The following is a 24,558-nucleotide window of genomic DNA, read 5'->3' as shown; positions in this document are numbered from 1 at the left end:
AGACGAATGTTATAAAACAATCTTTATTAAACCATGTGATGAGCACAGTTATGTTGGAACATAAATAAATTAGTAAGCTGGTCATAGAAGATGCTGTCAGTGTGTGAAGGAGCACAATTCATTGGTGATAAATGTAAGAGGATAAAGGTAACATAGTGTGCATTTTGCCAGTAGAGGGCACTGCTGCACCATAACTGCAAGTAAGATGTTTGGCATATTGATATGGAGAGTTTATACTTTAGCAAACTTAATTCTAATCCCATTTATTCAATATGAGATTTAATGACAGTGATATTTTGAGGTTGAAAGGATAGGACTTCAGTAGTATTTAATAAGTGCTTAATTCAGTCACAGTACAATCTATTGGAATGTTGGAATGCGATAAAAACATTTGTACAAATAACCTCTGTTATCTCCACTCAGTAAAATGTTACTATTCTTTTCACTATATCAAACTTCACCTGCCTTTATCAAACATGTAAAAGTTACAAATTACCTTTTGGCTTTTGACATTCATGGCACTTAAATGCTCATGGACATTCACTAATGACCACGTAAGCGCACTCATCAAACCTCCAAAAACTTTGGCAGCTATAGGTATTTCATGGTGTGAGCAACAGCTACCATGCATTACCAAATAGGCTGTAAAGAACCTTCACGGTCGACTTGCCACACACCCCCCTCAGTAAATCCCCAGTGTAACCCTTGCTTGACCAGACTGTCCTTTTTATAAATCAATCGTCTCACTGCAGATGCTCAAAGCATCGATTTGTCTGCAAACACTGATGAACTCCTCCTGCACAGATCGGTCTGCCTCAGACGACATGTCCAGGTCCAGGCTCTCCTGTGAGGCTGCTCCCAGTGTTTGATAGTGCCTCTGTGGGTCAGCATGGCCCTGGTGGACAGAGGACGGAGCATGGCTTGTGCCTCCTTGCTGGAGAAGCTGATGAGCTTGTCTCGCTGGGCTCGGGCAGAGAACCAGCGAGGAGCCTCCGAGAGAGGCTCGGTAGAGGGAGCAGGAGGAAGAGCTCCCTCTCCAACGTTCAGGAGATGAACAGCTGGAGGAGGAGGACAGGGAGGGAGATGGTGGAGCACCTACAATAGTGTCTTGAGTTTCGGCGCAAGGGGGCTGCGGTTGAGAGGCCATCTCCACGCAGGAAGAGGTCCGATAAAGGCCAGGGTCAGCTGAGAGGGGATCACAGAGGCCGTTGCTGGGAAGTGCACAGTGGTTGTTTAGGGATAGATCACTGCAGCGAATAGGCCTCGCAGGACTAAAGAGGCTCATGGGGAAGATGGCCTCACTGAAGAGGGCTTCATCTATGCTGCGACGCAGGTTGATGGGTGAAGGCGGCCGCAGGTCTGTGGTGGAGTCACTGGTAAACGAGGATCCACCTGAGGGCTCTTCACCTCCGCCATCCCCACGTTTTTCTGAACCCTGTAAGTCCAAATCCAAGTCAAGGTCTCTGTATGCCAAGGCGCGGTTGCTGTGGTAGAGAAGGTCCAGTCCGTTCAGACTGCTGCCAAGCCTCTCATCCATCAGAGTGTAAAGAGGAAGGCTCTCTGTCTCTCCAAGCCCTACAGTATCGACGATGGCGAGCTTTTCCTGCTGGCTCAAGGACCACTGGTAGCTCCCAGGCAGAATGGGCGACTTGGACGCCAACAGTTCAGTCCAGCAGCTCCCAGCAGCTGGGAGGTGGTCAGAACAGTAGACTGGTTGTGCAACAACCAGAGCTAAGGTGAGACAAACCCCGAGCTCACACAGTCTGCAGCTAAACTGAAAAGTCCACCAGGGCCAAGGGTGGAAGACCTCCTCTCCACCTGCCACACCCATCGCATTGAGAATTGCATATAACTGCAGTCCTGCACATGCTAAAGAAAACAGTGCTGAAAGACAAACAGTAACAGCTGCACGGTCCCAGTCCCGGCTCTCAGCAAAGGGGCAGCGGTTGTAGCGCTCAGCAGGTGTGGGAGACGTGTTATTCAGGTGGTAGATGTGCTTCGAATCTGCCCGCACGTAGATGTAGAACACAAAATACGCAGTGGACAGAAATGTGGCCAGTGCTACAAAGGCTCCACGGGAGATGAGAGAAAGAAAGAGGCAAAGGGGAGGCTTTTGCTGGTAAAACTTCAGTAATGTCACCGGTCCGAATGCAGCCGCGAAATGCAGGAAAACCAGGCAGGCCAGGAAACAGGGTCTCTGGAAGGCTGAGTAAGAGAGCTGCATTCTTGAGCGCATGGAAAGGAGAAGGAAAACCAGACCGAAAGCTGCCGTCAAGCAGGGAAAGGGTGCCTCGTAGAGCATCAGTGAGGCCTCTGTGGAGGGCAAACGGTCCTGGTGGCCATAGGCATCGTACAGGAGCGAGAAAGATCTGGTACAGCCAGCAGCAAGTAGAAACAGGCTGACCAGGGCAAAATAGCCACATCCGGATGGGCATCGTAGCGGCAAGCAGAGCAGATTGAGTGCTGAGGCTAGGGTTAGCATTGCAAAGGCGCAACCAGCACCGTAAACATGTGCCTCCCAGGCCAGGCCCCAAGCGGCCATGGCACTGTTCCAGTCGGTGTACAGCGGCACCAGCATGATTTGAGCTGGGATCAGGAAGGGGCTGATTGATTGGTTCATGCCAGTGGTGTTTTGCGTGGGTTTAACATCTGAGGAGGTTGTGGAGTCCCAGGTGTCGGAGAGGTTGCAGATTCCAGAGCGCTCTTTATTGCAGTCAGGGAGGAAGGTGACGTCGCTGTCCGTCAGGCTGGACATCCAGTCTTCAGTGTACGGGAGAATATGGGGAGTTTCTGGGGGAATGCCTGGAAAGAAAGTACATATTCAGAAATCACATTAGCTTGGAGGACAAACAAGATTAATAACTCAAGAGAACAAGAAAATCTCCAGACCTGTAAATGGCAACAGATGTAAACATCTACTTTTTATATCACTTTAAAAGCACACTGATCGCGCTCCCATGAGAATACACAGAAGCATTTAATCAACGTTCAAACTATCTGAGCCAGAAAACTCATTGGCTCAGTTCCAGGATGGTGAAAGTGCTTTCCTCCTAATGTGCTAATCCTGTTTAAAAGCTTGTAAGAAGGCAACTTCAAACTGAGCTGGACCCAAAAGAAATGGCAGTGGTGTGTGTGTGTGTGTGTGTGTGTGTGTGTGTGTGTGTGTGTGTGTGTGCGTGTGTGTGTGTTAGACATCAGCCCACAGATCATTTCTCTTGCATTACGTCAGCCATCTGGAGTTTTCATGTGAGTAGTTTAATTATGATTCTGTTTGGTTTTAGCACTGTTAAGGAAATGTTTTAGTTTTGGAAATTAAGGAGTAACCATGCTTATATCTGTTTGCATGAACATTACAGACACCTCCAAAGCCTATCTGTGCCATCCATGTTTATGTAGTTCACTTACTGGAGGATGACTTTAATGGGACGAAGGACAGTTCACTTCACAGCATAAAGCCTCACAGATGGGCGAAAAGACAAACCTTCTTCAGCCTCCTAGCCTCCGTATCACTGAGCCTCACATCATGGACCTTGTTTTTTTCCCATAAAATAGAACCCTTACCACACGCACGCTGTCTTTCCATCACAGATAAAGTCTAATAATGGCTCAAAGCCTTGCTCTATTACAAAAACGGTGGTCAAATGCAGCAGAGGAGAAGCAGCAGCAGTCATTTGCACACAGGCTCATCAGTCATTTTGCTGCAGGCTTATCGGAGACAATCACTCCTCCATAAAGGGCCTGGTGCTAAAATGTGCCACAGAGACGGGGAGAAATGAACAGGATGAAGAAAGAACAGTAAATCACGCAGCAGGCAGGTTTAGTGAAGTGTACGCTCATAAATAGATTTTGCAGTAATTTCTGTGTTCAAGACTGTAAAAATGCATCTAAATGAAACCAAAAAGCATCGCTGTAGCTCTTGTGTAAAAGTGAAAAAAGGGGGTTTAAATATGTCCGGCGACGCCTGGGGAATGCATTACCTCGGGTGGTAATGCTGCGCGCCATTTCCAGAACTTAAATGTGCAGACATCAGCACCACAAAACCCCGAAATCTTTGCATATAGATTGAAGATGTCTAAATAGTTTCCGAAGTAAAACTAAAAGCAGGCTTCATGTGGTCCAGCATTTTTGTTTCAAGTCTCTCTCGTCTGTCTTTTAATGCACTTTTATGAGTTGTATTCTTGTGTTTCCCATCCCACCCTATCCTGGTCCCCTAATTCGCTCCCTTTGTTTATGATTTCCCTTCAACACATGCCTTTAAAAAGGGGAAACTCCCATAGGTGGGTTTGTTGTTTTTAAACTGGGACGGTTTTCTGTTCTCTTTGACTGCCCTGATTTTTACAAGTCTCTTCTCATGTTTTATGTTTGCTGCTTCTGCTGCTGTCTGCCCCCCCCCCAGTTGCATAGATCCAGTGCATGGCAGCTGCTGCTTCCATTATGTTTAACATGTGTCGGTCTGCAGCTCTGGCTCTGTCGGGGAGAGGGAAACGGTTGCACGTCTGCTTTCAGCACTCTGACATTAGCGGTCGTGCCCATGTGTGCTCATATTGGAGTGCATCTCAGAGCATTTGCATGTGTTTGTACTGTTGCAGTTCTCACATCCCCCTTGTCAACAAAGCCTTGTTCTTTTCCTGGCTCAGATCCTCCTTTCAGTGCTTTAGCACTGCCTTGCTGTCTGCCTGTTCCTGACAAAGTCTTTATCGTTTCTCCTCATTCATCTCCTGCCCCCAGAGCTGAACCACTGTCCCAGGTTGTGATGAAAAACGTCAAACTCCAGGAAATATGGCCCCGCTGCCAGCTGCTGGTGCAGCGACGCAGCAGTTTTACTTCAGACATCCCGAGCTGTCTTTTGAAGCTTAATCACGTCGTCAACAGGAGGAAAAACAAGGATTGATGACTTTTCGAGAGGCTGATGTACTGTTTCTTAATTAAATCCCTGATGAATCGTTATTAACAAAACATGGCTCCCTTATGCATCATTCTCATAATCAGCATTGCACGAGGCAATATTGTTAAGAGCAAACTGTATATGGCGGGCCAGAGAATTAGATAGATGTGCGATCATCAGTCAGTACGTTCAGATATGCCACACATTCACACGCCGCTGCTGTTCTGCCAGGAAAGTACAAGCAGAGCAGCCATTAAGTCGGTTTAATCATCCCGTTCCATACTGACGTTTAATCTGCCAGGAGGGAATGACAGAATAATAAACAAGGTGTCCTGAAGTGTCTGGATAACATTTTCTAAATTTGAAATGGTCCTGAACCAATTTTTGACTAATGAAATTAGATGAGTGACAGAGAATGAATCACTTAACTCATTTATGAGGTGAAAATACCAAATATTGGACTATGGGCTCACAGTGTCAGTGGTAAGATGCTGATGTTTAAATGGCTGTATTAATATATACTATAATAACATCTATGGATGTTTAGAGGGCAATATTTAGCATGATCACCACTGTAGATAAGCATGTGCTCGTGTTTGTTAATTAGCACTTAATACAAAATACAGCTGTGGCCTATGGGAATGGCATTAGTTTTGCAGGTATTTGGTCAATAATCATCACTTGTAGCACCACACAGAAATAATAATGTGACACGTCAAGCTCCATACTGAATCAGTACCAGATGTGATGTTACCCAAGTGTCATTTTGAGAGAGGAGCTGTTTTATTGTTACTGAAAGTTGTGACACAGCTTTAAATGAGGACATTAAATAAGCCTGTGCTCTCATAAACTTGCACTATATGACTGCACTGACAGTCCTGTCAAAACAGACAGTAGCAGTGTGGGAAATGTGTCTGGAGTGTAAAACAAACACACAGCTGCAGGCATTTCCAATGTGGGGGCCACTGATAAAGTAGGTGGGCCTCAGTGCAGTGTTATGGCAATGACTTCTCCATCCATCTGTTTACTTTCCAGGGCGATAGTGATGATTTGGACGCCACTGAGTCAGGCCGAGTGGAAAACGTGACGTGTGTTGAATCATTGCCATGTGTTGTTGCCTCACTCATGCCGATGAATGTCACATCTGAGCTGCCGGGCTGGCTGGGCAGCCCGGACAGGGTTTGGTATGTGGTGGCTGCAGTACAAGGCTGGATCAGAGCGTTGCTTTCCACTGCATGCTGCTCGGTCATCTGACACATTCCTGTGTGAACAAGTCTCCCATGCTCTGGACAGCAGACACACCTACAGTAGACCGACACAGCCTGAGAGCAAAGTGCCTGTGGAGATCCACTGAGAGGTCATTTTAACTCATAAAAACTCAGTTTTAATTTTAGTTTGGCTAGCTGATCATCAATAATCTGCAAACAGACACAGTTAGCAGTTATCTGGTTAACACTGTGAAGCATTCGGCAGCTAAAGAAGCAGATTCCCTCAGGAGTTGATTGAGACCAAAAGCGGAGAGTTAATATTGGACGTAATGAACAATAATAGTATTCTGCTGGATGTGTAAATAAGCACACAGCTTGTTTTTCTGCTGCCCCCAGGAGGCTGAGAAAATCTGTTATTGTAGGTTTAAAACAAAACTAGTGGTCTGCAGCCACGCTAGCAGCTAACGCTAGCAGGGCATCATGCTCTTACTCATACGACTGAGGTTTAGAAGCTAAAATGTTTCCAGAGTTCAACATTTGTGTTTAGCATGTTAGCATGCTAGCATTTGCAAATTAGCAACAAGGAGTGCACGTGAGAGTGAGAGGAGGCTCATTAGCTTTGCAGATATTTGGTCTTAAAACAATAATTTTTGACGTTGCCATTGCATAATAGGCTACAACAGCACATCTGAAAACCACGTCAAGGATGGTTTCATTTGATCAGCATGGCAATATTCTACATTTAGCCCTTCTTTCATAGTGCCTGCAGCTATAAGGTGATGATTACTATGAATATTTGATGCAAAATTTAGTATAAATCAAAATAATTTAAGATCCTGGAGGTGATTTGCTTCACAGATAATTTCTTGTGAGGAGTGCTTTCATTTAGGTCTCTGTGGAAACACCATTAGAGCACAGGAGCTTTATTTATGTCTTCATTTCTTTGGGTTTTGATAGTAAATCCTGAAAGGTCTCACCTGAGGCACCTCAATCTGTAGACCAGCTGAGGTAATAAAGGTGAAGGATTCGTCTGATGATACGTGGGCAACAACGCGCACACACACGTCTTTAATTGGCTCGCCGTTGATTCTGTGTCGTGAAGCTGAGAGCTCCGTGTAGTTTTCATCTGATTGCCTTCATTTTCAATTTGGCTCAACTCAGAAAAAGCAATTTAGCAGGAGCTGTGGAGAAGCCGGATCATGCATACTGAGGGCGAACCGGTTGTGTGTGTGTTGGGAAATGTGAGGCTGAGAGTTTATCTGCTTCTCAAACAGTTGCACTTAATACACAAGCACCTGCTGTGGGTCCATTAAAACAAATGGAAGAGCTGGTATGATAACTATAAATTTGTTTATGTGCGGCCCATATTACCACCAACAGATTTCTGCTTGAAGGAGGACACGTGGAAATGGCAGAGAGACGGAGAGTAACATCACTGCATCACTCACTCACTCACTCGTGACACACCAGGCTAGACAGCCCCGTAGCGTCCCATCATCAGCGAATGGCACATTTGACAGGTCTATTTTTGAAAATCACTTGACAACATCTGCTATTCTGGGAGAGGTAATGTGGGTTACATCTGCTCCTGTGAACTGGGCTGAAAGTGAATCTTTTAATAAACATACAGCACTTTACCAGAAGTCAAGTTCACTATGAAGGACGAATGTGTATGATAGACTAAGACATGACGATATTGATATTATACTCTAAATGCACTCTTTACTCCTGTTTGGGTGACATTTGCTAAAAACCACAGTTCTCAGCTAAAACCAATGACCTTTGGGCTGAGAGTCACAGATAGGACACATGTAGGTTTGTTCCTGTGAGGGAGATGTGGCCTTTATGTTTGTCTTGCATTTAATTTGAGGAAGGTTACACTGTCCTCATCGCTCCGCACAATGGCTGCCTCCATTTTTTGTCTCTTCAGCGGACGTTTAGGCCACATGCTTCATATACATCATAATTTGATTTGATTCATCTGTTTCACAGTCCTTTTTTCCTTCAAATTTTCTGCACTTCAGTTCAACTCAAATAAGTTTTGGAAGCAGATGGACTGATAATATAACATATTGCCAGCCTTAGTTTCATCTAATATTATATTATCTACAGTATTTGCATGTTTTTTGTACATTCAATCTTTAACCAGGTAATGAATCACTCATCTATAATAGATAATTGCCAAAATGGTTGAAAACAGAATAAATAGCGATAATTTATTTATTGAAACTGATGTGTGCAGAGCAGCAATATTTTATTATAAGTCCTTGGCCAACATTTAATCAATACTTGTGTGTATTTTCAGTTCTTTTTAAAGGCAGCTCTTCTTATCGAACCGATGATTGTTCATCTGAGAGACAGTACGGGGGAGTGTTTGCTTATTGCTCGTCTCTTCTGCTCTCAGGAGTTCTCCAAAGTCACAGCTTGAATGAGCAGTTTTTTCCCTCCCGTTGGAAGCAATTAGTGGCTCCAGGCGAAGGATGCAGGGTAATTGTTTTCCCCAGTCCTCTGACAGATTTACTGATATTGAAACAGCTACAGGACAGCTTATGAAATAAGCAGCGTGCAGTCCTTTGAGTTGTCCTCTGAACCCTATGGCGGTGCAAACACATGCTTGAAACAGATGGGAATTTGAAGTTACTGTGTTTGTTCAGGATTTGTTCGCTCACCTGTGCTCTGCGTCAGGGATGGTGTTAGCAGCTTAGGGGATGGCGTGGAGATGTCTGCCAAACCGGCGTCACCATGCCCGTCTGCTGAAGGAGCCGCACCTTCCTCAGCCTCCTCATCCTCCTTATCCTCTTTGCCTGGCAGCTCTGGGAAGACACATGCAGTTTAGCCCCTGAGCGATCTCAGGAATACAATTTAAAGAGCATGAGCCTGTAGCTCTGAGTAGTCTGAGGAAAACAGATTAGCAAATCTGGAGCCAAAAGAAAGTTTAACCCGTTCTGTTCTTGGCTCAGAGCATGTCTGAGACTTCACATTTCAGGAAATGGAAGGACTATATTTCTTAACCCAGTTCTGTCAAGTGGATTGGCCTATCAACCACTTAGTTGAAGCCAGTCATCCATAGCGCAGTAGTCTGGCCCTCTGTAGTCTAATTACATTGACATCCTGATGTGTGTGTGTGTGTGTGTGTGTGTCTGTGCATGGGTGTGTACATCCTGGTCCATCACAAACCCAGACCCCTTGTTCAATCATCTGTCTTAGTGCGATAAAGCGGAGGCAAACACGGAAGAGCGTTTCATAAAGAGCGCAGAGGGAGTGAACAGACAAGGGAAGCAAGAGCCAGAGAGGATGAGAAAGCAATGACGACATGACAGAGCCACATCATCCTCTTCTGCCTTTGGTGCGCTCACAAAATATGTTGTCACAGTCAGCCCTCTGTGCAAGATTTGTGTGTTTTATAACACAGCGCAGCAGTTATAAATGAAAGATGGAGCAGATTTAGGAGAATATTCAGTGAGTGAATCTGTTGGCAAAGGCTGACGATGAAGCCGGGGACGGCAGGTGTTAGTTTACATCTCCAGAATGAATATTAATAAAAAGATACCAAGGCATAAAGCAGAGTGTGAGGAATAATGAGCGAGAGAAACAATCATAACAGCTACGTGGCAATGCAAGCTACTATCGTACAGTACAATCTAGGTCACGCTCACAGCGCCCGAGCTAATTGTGAGTTTTAGAAGTCTCCAAAGCGAAATCTGCTTTATTGCACTGCTGGCCTCCACACAGCTGGAGATCTGTCTCAGCCAAAGGAGAGGGAGAGTGATGAGTAACAGAGACAAATACTAAAGAAAAAAAAAATCATGTCTCACAGAGTCAAGAAATTTCAAGGTGTTTTTGACCACTAGTGGCTCCTACGCCCTTAGTTATCACGCAGTTTATATGCATATTAGTTGTATATAAATGGAATTTCTTAGAGACGGTTAAATTTTCAGTTGCCTTGAAATTTTAACCAAATGTTTTTAACAGTGTAGATCTCAAATTATGCAAGTCATACTTTCAGTATTTTTCCAAACAGGGGAAGCAAACAGGTGTATTTGTTGTGACAGCTCCCGACTCGACTGAAGCAGGCCTCCTTGAAGTGTTTTGCCGTCACAGCTTTTTTGTTTTTGCAGTTAAGCTGTTGTTTGTCGAGCGCGTCAAGTGAACTGGAAGGAGACGCTGTGCATCGCAGCCAGATCACTGCAGCATCTTAGCTCTGCAGCACAGACGCTGTGACGGGCCTGCAGATTCAATTACAACATCTGACAAGATCTGCTGCAAATGAGATATAAAGACAGCAAACATGTGCACTCCCTCACACAGTACGAAGAGTGGAACTGTTCAGCATCACACAAGCAAAATTACTGATGACCAGCTATTTACAGAGAGGCTGCTGACAGAGCAAAATACAAGCATAAAGGGGAAAGACAGAGGAAAGGAGTGGATCTGCATTTTACTTACTGAGCAGCTCAACGCTGCACATGTGCTGAATTATCACTTCACTGTCTACCTAATTAGTGCGTTCTTTTAGTGTTCATGTCCTTAAAGAGTGACTTTCTATCTGTTGTTTCTCTGTCAAAGGAGAATCTTTCTTGTCCTCTTCAGCTCAGGTTGTGAAGGGCCATTTCTCCATGCACATGCAGCATTACAATTCAGGTTTCGGCGAAAATTGAACTTAAAGTAGTACCCAGAGCGGGCGAACTTTTTTGACGCAATGATGGCCGTTTTGGTGAGGTATTTATTCACTGTACAGTGATTCAGAAGCTCCTCATTATCTTCAGCTTCCAGAAATAATGAACAAAAGATGATGTTGCACTCCATTACACACTGCTTTATCTACACGAGCCCTGAGAGAGTTTGCAGAAGAACACACATGTGGGTGTGTAACAAACACACTGAGCTTAGAGTGATAAGAAAGAAAAGGAACGGGATGGATAGCAGTGCAGCAGGGAGGATGCTCACAATTAGATGCATAAAAATGTGATATTATGAGAGAGACACCTCATCTTGAATTTCTTCTTAATGTACTTGCACCAAATTTCATCATGTTGTTGCTAATTTGGCTCAGTTTGAAGATCGTTAATAAAGGATCTGCTGTAACTCCATTAGGCTGTAAAGTCTTGCTTTAATATCAGGCTGAATAGAGGTGAGCAATAATCCAGATTGTTCTATAATTGCTTATTTGCATTAGTCAGGGCAATGCAGCGTGAGAGCTGAGGGTCAAATCCTAAAAACAAACAGGACTAATCCGTCCAGTTTTTCAAAACTCATGGACTCTGTCTGGTAAAGGAGTCATTATGGGAAGATTAACATAACATTAAAGTCACCACACTGTTCTCTATTTGCATTTCAGCCCCTTTTTCCACGTCGATTCTATACGAGGGCGTCGGATATTTATGTCACACGCTCTGCTTTAAATCCATCTCCATAACAATCCATCGTGCTTTAGCTGTTTGGCATAGCACTTAGATCACAGAGACAATATATTCTTGCAGGTATTAATGGAGTGTGTTAAGGGGCTTGTCTCGCCGTTGCCAGTGAGTACAGCATACAGTAATGGAAAAGGTGGGAGGAGGGGCAAGAAGGAGCAGGATGAAGGGAAGCTTTTAGGAAGAAAATGTGCAGCTCTCTGAGATGCTCCAGAATCTCATCAGCCTCAACCCCCAGTTCTTTCCCCCCGTTTTGTTCGCTCTCTCTTCTCATAATTGCCCTTGTTGATAGATATCGAAGTGTCCCTTAATAGAGGATTTGACACAGATGCAGAGCTAGTTTTTTTTTTTTTTTTTTTTTAAATACCTGACAGCCTCCTCAAGGGCACCACCACACAGCAAATGCTCTCTGAAAGCAAATCCTCCCATTTGTGTGGTGATGTTCTACACCTCCGGTAGGGAAGTGGTTCACCCAGCACACGCACAGTATATTCACACTGGGATAATGTAAATTATGATAACACAGGGGTGCTGCGCTTTCATTTTCATATTAGTCTCCTGTGTCCTTTGGCAAGGTGTAATCGTTTAAACACGGCGAGACCCCGGCGCCATGCTGCACCAGGCAGACTACTGGGGTGCATAAAAGCACCGTGTTCTATTGGTTGTCATTCTTCATGGATGACCAGAAGCTTCTCTCATCCCCGTCAAGCCGTTTTCGACCTTCAACGCAGCCGTAGCTGACATGTCATGACAGAAAAAGTGACAGAGATTTGTGTTTGCACAGAGGCGAAAGGACTGCACGAGGAGGAGGGGAGCAGGGAGGCTGAATGGCAAGAAGCACATTCAGCAGCCATGAGCAGCGACTGGCGAGCGGATGGTCCCGCAGGAGAGGCGGTGGTTTTGCTGAGTGTGCGCTTGGAATACTGATACACGGCCACAGCACCCCTCCCCACCCAGGCCAAGCCCCCCATCTTTTCTGTATGCCGCCACACGATGCTCGACCGAAAACAAGTGCAGACATAACACTGGGCGCTGCAGACAAAACATCACTTTCGGTACAAGCAGCGTAAAGCTCTGTGGGAGATGGAAGAGCTGCACTCCAACACTGCAGGAGAACATTCGCTCTCAACCTGAGTTTTTCACAGAGGAAGCGTTAATGAACTTTTTGACAATGAGCAGATTACATTGCTATCTCCAAGAGCTTAGTCTCAAAGTCCATTTTTGTCCTTGGAAACAGCAGCGGACAAACAGTCTCATCTCAAAGTCCATTTGGTAGCCGTGCTCGAGCTTCTGATTGGATCACACATGAAGAAGAAGTCCTTCAAGTACTCGAGGAAAGAAATTTACATCAACATCTTCAATTCTATTCAGACTTTTTCAGACAGATTTCGTCAAGCTAAAAGTTGTTTCAAATCAGAAGCACTAACATCAAAAATATATTTTTAAGGGTTGACTTTAGGCAATAGGTGTAGTGAAGTGCAGAAAATGTGTTTAGAAAATGTTTTAAAATATTTAAATTGACTAATACTAAAAGGATATTGTCTTTTTTTTAGCTAGGTGAACAAAGCAGACAACTGTGAGTATACAGCCACCAAACAATCATGGTTTTATCAGATATACACCAAACCTCACCGGCTGAGAATAATCGACTCATCATTTTCTGGCTCGGCCTTTGACCCAGCATGATAAATGCGTCTGTAGCTCAGGAGGATGTTCCTCTGAAGACTCATTAAGCACACAGACACCAGACTGCCACCAGTGTTGGGGGATGGGTCTTGAGGAACGAGGTTTTGCCTCAATGTCGTGTCAAAGTCTCCTGAAACCTACTGGCTATCAGTAGCTGCTTTAGCTCATTGTCCTTCTCTTTTCACGCTCTGTGGAGAACAAAACCCCCATCGAGCAGCATTCAATCAAATACACTTCCCTTCCATTTATGGAGGTAATGTCTTATGTAATGTTGCTTGAAAACTCATTACAGACTGTTAAAGGGATTAGTTAAATGTTTTTTTGGGCGGTACAAATTGCTCTCTGGTAGCGGTTGTGAAATGCTAAATGAAGTTAAGATATGGATGCGGCCAGTCAACAAAAACACATCATTCAAAAAAGTCTCTTTAAATATCCACAACAGATTTCACAACGGATTTTGATGCTTTAATCTCCATTCAGACTTCTGTGTGTCATGGAACTATTTTAATGAATAGTTCAAAGTCTGCGGGCAGCGAGCATTGGAAACATAATTAAGATGTTTCATTGTTTTGTAGGAGTAGCTCCCTTTCCTGAAAGCTGTCACGTTGCTGAAATGTGTTTGTCCACAGGATCAGTGAAGCTAATGTCTATCTATTCAAAAACCACCACAGAGTAAAACTCTGAGCAAGGTGAACAGGAAGGCATCGTAACAATCAGGGAAATGTTGATTCAAGACTTGTACTTAGCGATTGTTGACTGGCTTTCAACAAGATCTGGATTTATGCTAATGACGGACCTTTGACTACTTACCATGTCAGAAATGTCATTGATCAAGCCGAACTGTCTGCAGCCTTTTGACAGCCATCTATTGAACACTTACAACCTGCCTCCACATGATTGATCACATCTATTGAGTCAATCCAGCCACTATTGATTTGTTCAGCTTTGCTTACCTCCTGCTATTGAGAAGTTAACCCTTTGGCTCTGAGTTGTGCTTGCTATGGATTCCGGCGGTAGTTTGTGATCAGTCCTAGTGGCAGTGGTGATTACCCCCGGCTGCTCCTGCACGGGCCCCGACCTGGTCTCGGAGAAGCCCAGGTCAGCCCCACTGTGAGTGGGGTCACTTTCTGTCACTGTGGCCTCTCCAGCATGGAGGATAATATGAAGAGTTGAGTCCTGGGGTATTCTGACAAACATGGATTCTGAGGATGTAGGGGGAGTAACGGTCAGTGTGGTCTCCACCAGTCCAGGGATTGTTGTTGTGGTTTGGGCCGCTGCCCATGTCAGGGCAGTGGGAACTGTAGTTTCTGGCGCTATCGTGGAAGCGATCTTTTCTGTAAAATCTTCAGCCTCCTCTTTATCAGTGAGTTCCTCGGGGAGGTGTTGCGGAGTGGCAGCCGTGTTGGGTCCCGCTGCTCCTGCGGTGCCCCGTGGTGGGTGGGTATGTGTTGCATTTTGTTCAGGAGTCCTTGTGCTTGTTGGACTGTTGGTGAACAGAGTGTTTCTGATAGAACTGCTTGTGGGAGAGTAGGAGTCTGGAACAAGAGTATCATTGTGGCTCTGCGCTATGCCGCTGTGTGGAGAATCTGATGTTCCCGTGGGAAGTGATTCCACTCCTATCTTTGTCACGCTTGTTAGGAGCCCCTGAGTCGAAGTGATGGGTGGTTCAGAGGCTTCAGAAATGCTCCCTTCCCCTGAACCCAAGTGGTCTCGCAAGTGATCGATTGGCTCTGTCAGCCCTTTGGCGGTTGTGGTCAACACAACCGCCTCGTCGTTACTGTCTGAGCTCCCATAAAAGGGGATTTGGAACGATAGCGAGGGAAGGGAAGGGAGCTTTGGCCACCAGGAAGAACTTTGTTTACTTTCAGGTGGGCTCTCTCTTGATGGCGTCGGCCCCCAGAGGGCTTCTTCATCAGCCACAGCATGCTTGTGAAGTAGCAAAAAACACCAGAAGCAGAAAGCCAAGGTCCGGAGGAGGCGAAGCATGCTGTCGACAGTGGGGCACGGACCGGTCACATGTTGTTCTCCATTCTCCTGCTCCCTGAGGCGGGTTTGGCTGGCTGTCCGGCAAAATGGCCTAAAAGACAAGAACACAGCGAGTGACACACTTTTCATCCACCCTCCTGACAGCTAAATTTAAGCCCACGAAAACCTAATAGAATTCGCATCTGTTCATTTTTCTTTTCATCGAACATTTCTGGAAGGCCAGGTTTCCGTTTCTCAGAGGATGACCTGCTTTTCGCCTGGTTTTCCAGACCGTTAAAGTAAATCAAGTCTAGAAACTGTGCCACCCATTACAGGCGACTGCTGAAGTTAGCAGGCTAAAAAAAATATGTCACCCACCACAAATCACAACAAGAACTTAAGCATTATGGACACCCCACAATTTGTGGTGTCCCGTTAGATGTGGTGGTCAGTATTTATGTCATACTGCTGCTCACATTCATGCTGTGTCGCAGTGGTTGGGCGGCTACACGGACTGACCAATTAGAGAAAGAACTTCCATCCATATGTAATCTATTCAGTGAAGAATGGCCAAGACATAATGTGTGTGTGAGTGGGGCTGGGGGAGGTTTGTGAAGAATTAGGGTCCGAGTTGCCAACATAAGAAAAGAGGGACCTCTTTTCCTTTTGTGGAGCACTGAGTGGTTCAAAGTCACTAGCCTGTTGCCTCAGTGAAACGATTGGAGCACCAAAGGAATTTCCCCTGTGAGAACAACAACCTGTATGCTTTATCTGCACTTAACTCCCCACTAAACTCCCCCCCACCCACTCCCACCCGAGTTTGGCCTTGCTCTCTTTCAATCTCAGATTTATTTGTTCTTGAAAGCGGAGGGAGAGAGATCCGTTTGTGTGGGAGTAAAAAAAACAAAAACATGAATATTCACAGAAATAAGCTATCAGAGTGAAGTTCTCTCCAGCTTCTCTATCATACTCTCATACATCATAGCGCTATTTCACACTTTTTCTACCTCTCTTCTTCTCTCTGACAAGTTTATTTACGACTCCCCTTTCCCCCCAATCCATGCCAGCTCTCTCTGCTCTCCCAACTTCTCGCTGTTTGCTTTCGTACCCACACACACCAGATCAATCAGCCACTAGCGTAAGAGTCTTAGGCCCGTTCTCGCTGATCAGGAGAGCAGGGACTTGACCTCCCGTCTCCCCCTCTGTTCCCGCCTGGAGGGATGAAACCAGCCCGGATACGCAGTCAGCTGCTGAGATATGAAGGCTGACTACAAGGGGGGGGGGGGGGTCAAACACAGAGCTTCCCACACACTCCCTCGTTTTAGCATTTTGACTGAACAGCATGAAAATCAGCTTCCAGTGAGGTGAGGTTGTTTTTAGATGCCTGCGTGCTGAAGCTTGCACCAACCATCCCACACACGGTCACATTTCTTGCATGCAGAGATGATTGTAGATGAATTTGGATCTGACGCTGCATGTTAGTGCAGTTATGTACTTGTTCGCCCACATGTGCTGTTCTATAGTAGGTACTCACACTCATGCATGCACGCTGCGTTGCCTTCTTCAAGACAATTATAAATCAATACACTATTAAATGCTGTGTTTAAAGAGAAAGGGAAAGATGCCTTGTTGAGGAACAAAGTGTGATTAGTTGTGAAGCTTGAATTATAGTCCATCCTTGATTGCCTTTCTGTTGATTTGATGCATTACTGATCAATTATTTAAACAGCATCAGGAATATGTATAATTTATTTTGGCTAACATTCTCACATTTCACGTCAGTATCACTTTCACTCAGCACCGTGTGGTAAGAGGAAACTCCTGTAGCACACGAAACGACACTTCACGACTCGTCTTCCAGCATGTTTTTAAGTTTCCAATCGTAGAATCGCTCAATCAGATTGACTTTCATCGGTAACATCTCATCATCGAGCAGCGTGCACGATTCTGCTCTTTCCAGTCACTCAGTCAAGTTGAAGACTTTCAGTTTGTACTTTGTTTGATTTGACTCATGCGCCATGGCAGATGGTATTCTGTTGATGGCTGACTCATCTTGTCGTGGCACGCATGCAAGGGCCTTTTCTTAAAGATGTTTCTTAGGCTCGACCACCTCCAGGAAAGTAGCTGAAGTTAGAATTCACTGCAGCTCTGATTTGATCACGATTACCATTAACTACTATTTTAAAGCTCCAAAAGAGGGTTTATCTTGAAATATACATGTACCCTCCTCAAGATAAGCATCGACTGTATTTCTTAATACTTTTTTTTGGCCACTTTGGGCAGAATCAGGCTGTAAACACAACACGACCATATTATCGGCATTCAAGTTCATATGGCCAACATGTCCAAATACACTAGCATATTTACAGCAAATACTTAGCATTATCAGGTTTCATTTGGAGATGTGTTTCTGGTCACCTGATGAATCTAAGTCCAGTACTCACTCTTTCTTTAGCTCTGGTTTGCAGGATCATGCAGGAAACATTTGGCTCTTCAGCAGTAAATTGCTCCTCTGTGTTTGCCAGGTAGTCGCTAATTTTGCCTGCAGTTTGGTTCAGAGCAGGTAGCATAGAGTCGGTTTATCAGAGCTTTCCGCTGACGACATCGGGAGTGAATTAAAACATTAAAGCTGCGGGCCAAAAAACAAAATATGAGCTGAGGGGAATTAAAAGAGTTGTGTGTTTGTCCCTATGAGGAAAACACTTGCGCAAACACAGTCATGTCACCCATCAATAGGATAAAAACATTAAGAATAGCAGCTTTAAACAAAACATCTAATTAGTAATTAGCTGTCAAGAACTGCGTTAACCAATCACAGTCTTAAAAGCATTCTAAACAAATTGGCAATCAAGCTAACAAATTGATAACCTCATGTACTAGCCACTAGTGAGTCGAAAACCACAACACAGCTTCTGCATTACTACAATTCCAGAGTGGCCCTTTAACTTTCTTGTCACCATTCATGACCACATCAAATACATGCCTGTTAGTGAGGGCATTGTCTGGCTTGACAGGCAGCAGAGCAAGTGGAAAAGGGAACTATAAAAAGTGTCTGTGGGGATTTTACAAGTCCCCTCCATTATTTTGCTGGCGTTTTGTCTCGCTGCTCCCGACAAAGATGGGGCCTGCCGCTGTAGTGTGCTCAATGGAGCAGAGACGGAGAAAGACAAGGAGAGAGGCAGAAAGGAAGGGCAGAGAGCAAAAGACAAGGGCAGTAGAGGAGAGTGCGAGAGAGACAAAGACACCGTATTGACATTCAGTTGTGGCATTCTTAGTGCAGGAGAGTAAACTCTGCGGCAGTCTCCCTAATGCTCATTTTAGTTTGTTGCCAGAGCCTCTTGTATTAACTCTGTAAACAGACTCTGGTCTTTCAATTTAGTCTGTGTGTGTGTGTTTGTGTGTGTGTCTGCGTGTGAAAAGCCCCCTCACTCTCCCTTCTCTCACATCCATCAGCCATCTTGCTCTCAATCAGCCGTCAACCTGCTGTACAACATTTCTCTATGGAAATTTCTCCATCCTAAATTAACCTGACCGCAGTATCACGCCGTTACAAGCCCCCTCCGCGAAGACTATGATCCTAACAAGGCCGCTGTGGCAAAGCTAACGAGAGAGAGACAGATGAAGAGAGGGGGTGCGGGCTCGGAGAATGAAAGGAAAGGCAAATGAAGAAGAAAGCTGTTAAAGGAGTGGCGACTGAATTAGAGGTGTGCGTCGCTCCTGAGTGATTGAAATGGAGAGGCTCTACACTGAGGGGAGCCACAAATGGAGACGAATTGACTGTGGCCAAAATCATTATTATTTAACAAACCTGCTATGAACACGGCCAGGCCTGAGGATCAATGCCAGCAGTGCAGGATAATGGAGTAATTTACCTCCCTGCAAATGGCCACTGTTGTGGGTGACAGTTGTTTTCCTCTGAATCGCCTGTGTGGGTGTGCATAATTTACAAGCACTGTAGTTTTCACTCTAGTATTATTTCCATGTTTATATGATGGTATGTTAGCATCAGAGCTTGTATTTACATGTGCACCCTCCCACATGCTGTTGGGTGCTGTATTTTCACATCACAGGCTCTATCTCCCATCTAAGGAGTCAACTTATGGCTTTTTCCTGTTGTCCTCTCCGACTTTGATGCTTACGCGGGAATGTCAATACTGAACAGATCCAATCTGACTTTCCACTTAAGGCCAGCAGGGATTTATTCTACATAAAGCAGCGCATTTGAAGGGCTTTATAAGGTGTTAGAGAGCTTAACACAGCGAACAAGTGTCTGTCCATCCACCTATGAATCGATGTACTGTAGTACTACTAATCTGGAAGACTGCATTGTCTTCTACGTTCCAGGATTCATTTAACACTTGGCTTATTTATTCTTTACAGACAACACTGCAATAGGCCATATTAATATTGTAATTTAAAATGAATCAGTCAGGTTATCGGTATTCTAGTGTTTTCATAGTGTGTTGCCAATGGCAGACATATAATGTTGTCCATTTCAGTGCAATCTAATTTTAAAGGAATAGTTTAACATTTTGGGAATATGAGAAGACTTGTCTGATAAATATACAGCTCCTCCCTCTTAGCTTATCTTAGCATAAAGGTTGAAAACAGGTGGAAACAGCTTACTGGCTCCGTCTTGGTGTCTCTGTGGTGTGACAGCAAGTCTCTGGAAAGTTACCTCTTCTGGGCAGGAAATAGTCCAGTTCATTATTTGTTAAGACCGCAGCTGATTGTTTTTACTCTTTGATACAGATTAAACAAACATAATACACCGTGTTGTGGGCTTTAAGTGTGTTGGTAGGTGGACCTTCAGACAGAGCCAAGATAGCAGTTTCCAGTCTTACTGCAAAAGATAATCGGCTGCAGGCTGTAGTGTCATGTTTAGCAGAAGGTGTGCTATTGCTCTTGTGACCTAACTCGAAGCCAAAAAGCATCCCAAAGTGTCATTTTTAAAAAACAGATTCCAGACCCAGATCCCAGTTTGTGTTTCATCGATCCCTGTTTAACTTGACTATATAATTCCTTATTTGACAACATTTTCAAGCTGATTCTCTGGCGTCCCATCACTAACTTGTGAGTTGCAAGGTACAGATCCACAGATAGAAATGGTGCAGCCAGCTGCAGTCAATAGTCCCTGGACATTATTGACCATAACGAGAGCTGCTCTCATGGCCGGGGATAGCCACACCTCTGGTCATGGGTCCAAACGAGCGGCATCACAGGCAGGACTCCGACAGGTTACGTCTGCCCTGCAGGCTTTACAACCAAACCATCCTGAGTCATGCTACTTACAAACAAGATTAATGCCTTGCTGTCTTAATCTGTGGGGTTTCCTCTGGCCATTTTACAAATTCACTTCCCATAAGCAGAATTCTTCTCGGAGCATTAGCAGCACCATGAATGATCTCGTCTGGACTTTCATTTTTGCAAAACTTGTTGATTCGCTCAAATGTAATTTTTCCTTTTTCTCAGATTAGTTTGGTCCTCCCAACATCTTCCGTGCCTCTTACACTCCACTTATTTAAAACCCGACTTTGACCACTCATGAAACACATTCCCCATTCTTGTGACTGACATTAATTGTGTCGGGCTAATGCTTATGTTAGCCCTGCAGCTGATGAATGCAGTGAACCTGCCGACTATAAAGGGTGCTCTCAAACACAAGCGTTCCACCGGCTGCCTTTGCCATGGTGACAGCCAAAGCCAAAGACGTCTCGCTAATCCCCGGGATTTGAGCACCTTTTGGACTCGGCTGTTCCGCTTGTAGGAGTGTGCTGCACTCAAATGCAAATAGCAGTCACACACACACACACACACACACACACACACACACACACACACACACACACACACACACACACACACACACACACACACACACACACAAACAACCCATGCTTGCAAGAGCATCTGCTGGTTTGCTAGCACCAACACACACATGCATAGATTCTGTGCGTCCTTACATTCAAATAGAATGAATAAACATGATTATGATATGCATAATCCTAGGCAGGTAGTCATGAAAATTACAGATGTTATCATCTTTATATGTCAGGTTTACCTAGATGACACACTGACAGACACACAGCCTCGCATGAATACTCCTACCAACACACACATTTCTGGTTTTCCTCTAGATTTCCTATTAAATGATTCCCTCTGATGTCCTTAATCTGAAGCCCTCTCCCATGTGTTACAGGGTATACAGTATGTTTGTGCACCTCAGTGTGTAACAGCATGCATGTGGGAGTCAGACCCACACATCCCTGTTCCTAGATGCAAAGCAGCTGATTAACATACACATGCAAACAGAGAGAGATGCACAGACAGGCGGATGAAAGCGTGTCAGCTGCTTACCTACAGATGTTTGGAATAAGATGGAGAATCCACAGCCAGCGGTGTGTGTGAGTGTGAGTGTGTGTGTGCTGCAAGAGAGACCGTCTTTCTGAGCCCGTGTAGGTTTGTCTGTGTGGAATAGAGTTCCAGTCTCCCTCCCTCCCTCCCTCTCTCTCTCTCTCTCTCTCTCTCTCTCTCTCTGTCTCTCTATTTGTCTATCTCTCTCGCTCACTGCATCAGTAGTCCACTGTGTGGCTCCCATCACAATGCCTGTGGTCACACCTCACCGAGCAAATTGTTCATTAGCGGAGATCACCCAGTGCTGCGGACACTGGGAAACAGAGTTAGGCATCAGACTGCAATCGCTTATGCAAACACACATGTTACGTGCACAGCCTTTGCACACCTCCATGTGCGCACAGGCACAGGCTGTAAGCTGAATTCAGCAGTTTTCAGGCAGGCATTAAGACCTAATAGTATGCTGATGTGGACTTTTTGGGTCACCCAAAAATAGCTTTTCTTTATATCACAACCTGGTTCCAAAAAAGTTGGGACGCTCTGTAAAATGTAAATAAAACAATCATTTTGCAAATGAATAGTTTTGCGTGAAGTGTTCCTGAGGCCACAGAGTAACATCCTTTATCCAATCATGTGTTCACAAAGTGGTGAACCTCGCTCCATCCTTGCTTATGAGCCACTGAGCCTTTCCAGGATGCCCCTTTCATACCCAATCATGATACTATCACCTGTTACCAATGAACCTGTTGCCAACAAACACAAGCTGAAGAGTGACAGACAGCTTATAAGAAAATCAAAGGATCAGCCAGATTACAGAAACATTTGGCGGTTCAATCAAACTATGGCGAGTAGAACAAGTCAAGGCTGAACCAGGAGGTCTGTCTGTAAACTGTGATGTGAGAATGGATAGTTTGAATAATACTTTTAACATTTGCTATGGTTTTCTGAGTAAACTGTGAAGCTTCGGATGGTCTGACGGCTTGTGTTTCTTGGCTTCTTTTTTGTGTAAACAGTAGGAGTGATTCAAAATTCAACCTCATTGCCAAACAAGAACGTCAGTATTGGACAGCTGTGTAAAACCCAGAATTAAGGTTCAGTGGCAGCGTTTTCAAAATCTGCTCCTTCTGCAATGTGTGCGAATGGCAGCTATGGTTGAGTTGAGATTAGGGATTAACCAGAGTTACGACAAATAGGTATGAGTTAGGGAAAGATTATGGTTGCTGATGATGAATGCAAAAGTTCATCACAGGTCTGCAATAGGATGTGAGCTCCAGTCTCCTCTGATCTCCACAACCTCGCTTTCCACCATCCTACATATCGGGAGGTACAGAATTGTCCAATATGAACTGAGGCTGTCCAGCCAAACTAAGAAAATAACTCAAGTTCTCCCATAAAACATCTGTTTTATTAGTTTCCATCCCGCCCTACCCAAGCGCAGAGCAACTCACGTCATGTCTAACCTCCTCCAAAGTTTACCCGAGGTTGACGCGATTCACCTTTGGCACAGTTTGAAACTGACGTCTCTCTGTTGACATCTTGGGTGTCCAGTCAATGGAGGGTGTTACTGTTGTGCACCAACTTTGGCACAACATTCCTCAGATCTCTGCCTCTGTGATCCCCAGGAATTTCCCAAATATAGAAACAATCAACGAACTCCCACCCCGAGGAAACGTAATTTCCTGCGCCTTGGTTGAGCACTGTCTGCCGGTGATGAAGCCCCCTCCCCAGCTTGGCTCAGTCCCGCCGGCGCAGTCGAGATCGCCTTAATGACATGTTTGACCTTGACTCTCCTTGCTATTCTTACCACCTTTACTTTTACCCTCGTGAGATAAAAGACTAGTTTCCTTGCTCGGCGCCTGTTTCTTCTACTTTGAATTCAGCGTATTGCCGTGTTTTTATGCAGAATAAATTGGATTTAGATTGGATGTATTGTGTGAAGATGTATATCATCCACACTTGAAATATATACACTGTTATTCTGACCTTCAAAAGTAGTCAAGACAGCTAAATGCTAATACTGTAATGTGTGAGGGGCTGACACAGAATGTACCTCTCATACTAAACTGAGCTGGAGAAGTCTTTTAAGAACAGTTAAGAGTCTACTGTTTTTCAGTAACAAAAAGCAGTTTTTAGAGACAGGTGATCTTGTATAAAGTTTGTTTACAGCCTCGTTTAATGCTAATGAAGAAATCAATTTTTTTTTCAGTTTTTTTTTTTTCATCGTCACAATTTCTTATTTTTTTAATTACTTAAGTTTCTTATTTTGCCTTTATAGTAACACAAATATAAGACATAACTGAGGACAGACAACTCAACAAAAATGTAACATTAACATCGTAAAACTTGACTGGAAGATGGTAAAATTACATTTTAAATACATAATGTACACATGCATTTCTTCACATGTGCATCAGATATCTCATCAAATGTAGCTTTTCCTTGAAATAAATGTAAATAGAGCCAAAATTATAATGACATAGCAATTGCAGTGAAGAAGAAGTCAATTATTTGAATGCTGACAGACAGAAACTTAATCGGCACCCAAATTTCCACCAAAACAGCCATTTCCTGGTTCCAGCAACTCAATTTTCTACTTTTCTCTGTTTCACCTCATTGTTAATTGAATATCTTTGGGGTTTGGGACTGTTTTCAGTCAGACAAAACAAGACATGTGAAGACGTCACTTTGGCTTCTGGGAATCTGTAATAGGAACTATTTTATTAATTGATAAAGAGAATAATCATGAGTTGCAGCCCTAATGAAAATATATGATTTATTTCCACTGTCTCTGCTTATTTAGCTTCTACTCCAGCCAATCAAAGCGTGTATCCTGCCGTAGCACTGATAATACTCTTCCCCTTCCAATTTAAGATAACCCCTGTGGACCCGCTCACGCACTTTTACACATATTCCTGTGTTATCAGTGTGACTAATGGCAGTGGACTGCAGTGTGTTAAAGGGACTTTTCATGCTTTCTCAGGTCTGCCTGGTGTCTTGAGGACACTGTGAAACAGATTGGAGTCCCCCAGAGAATACTAAGAATTCA

The 24,558-nt window shown here is 44.4% G+C and overlaps 1 protein-coding gene across 2 annotated transcripts; it reads right to left on the bottom strand.

The window, feature by feature from the left end:
* Nucleotides 1-7: 7 nt before the first annotated feature.
* On the bottom strand, nucleotides 8-21,644 carry prrt4b (proline rich transmembrane protein 4b). Of its 2 annotated transcripts, none has more exons than XM_070991532.1 (4): nucleotides 21,516-21,644; nucleotides 14,147-15,270; nucleotides 8,763-8,906; nucleotides 8-2,802 (listed from the first exon to the last, which is right to left on the bottom strand). In XM_070991532.1, exons 2-4 carry the CDS (start codon nucleotides 15,177-15,179, stop codon nucleotides 728-730), a joined length of 3,252 nt encoding a protein of 1,083 aa, XP_070847633.1. In that variant the 5' UTR covers nucleotides 15,180-15,270; nucleotides 21,516-21,644; the 3' UTR covers nucleotides 8-727. The 2 variants fall into 2 exon arrangements, with proteins under 2 accessions (XP_070847633.1, XP_070847634.1); XM_070991533.1 differs by having other exon boundaries at nucleotides 21,520-21,588.
* Between the last annotated feature and the right edge of the window lie 2,914 nt (nucleotides 21,645-24,558).

The sequence above is a fragment of the Chaetodon trifascialis genome, chromosome 22, assembly GCF_039877785.1.
Source record: "Chaetodon trifascialis isolate fChaTrf1 chromosome 22, fChaTrf1.hap1, whole genome shotgun sequence".
NCBI lineage: Eukaryota > Metazoa > Chordata > Actinopteri > Chaetodontiformes > Chaetodontidae > Chaetodon > Chaetodon trifascialis.
The sequence above is the reverse complement of the archived record's forward strand: the minus strand, read 5'-3'. Positions and strand labels throughout refer to the sequence as shown.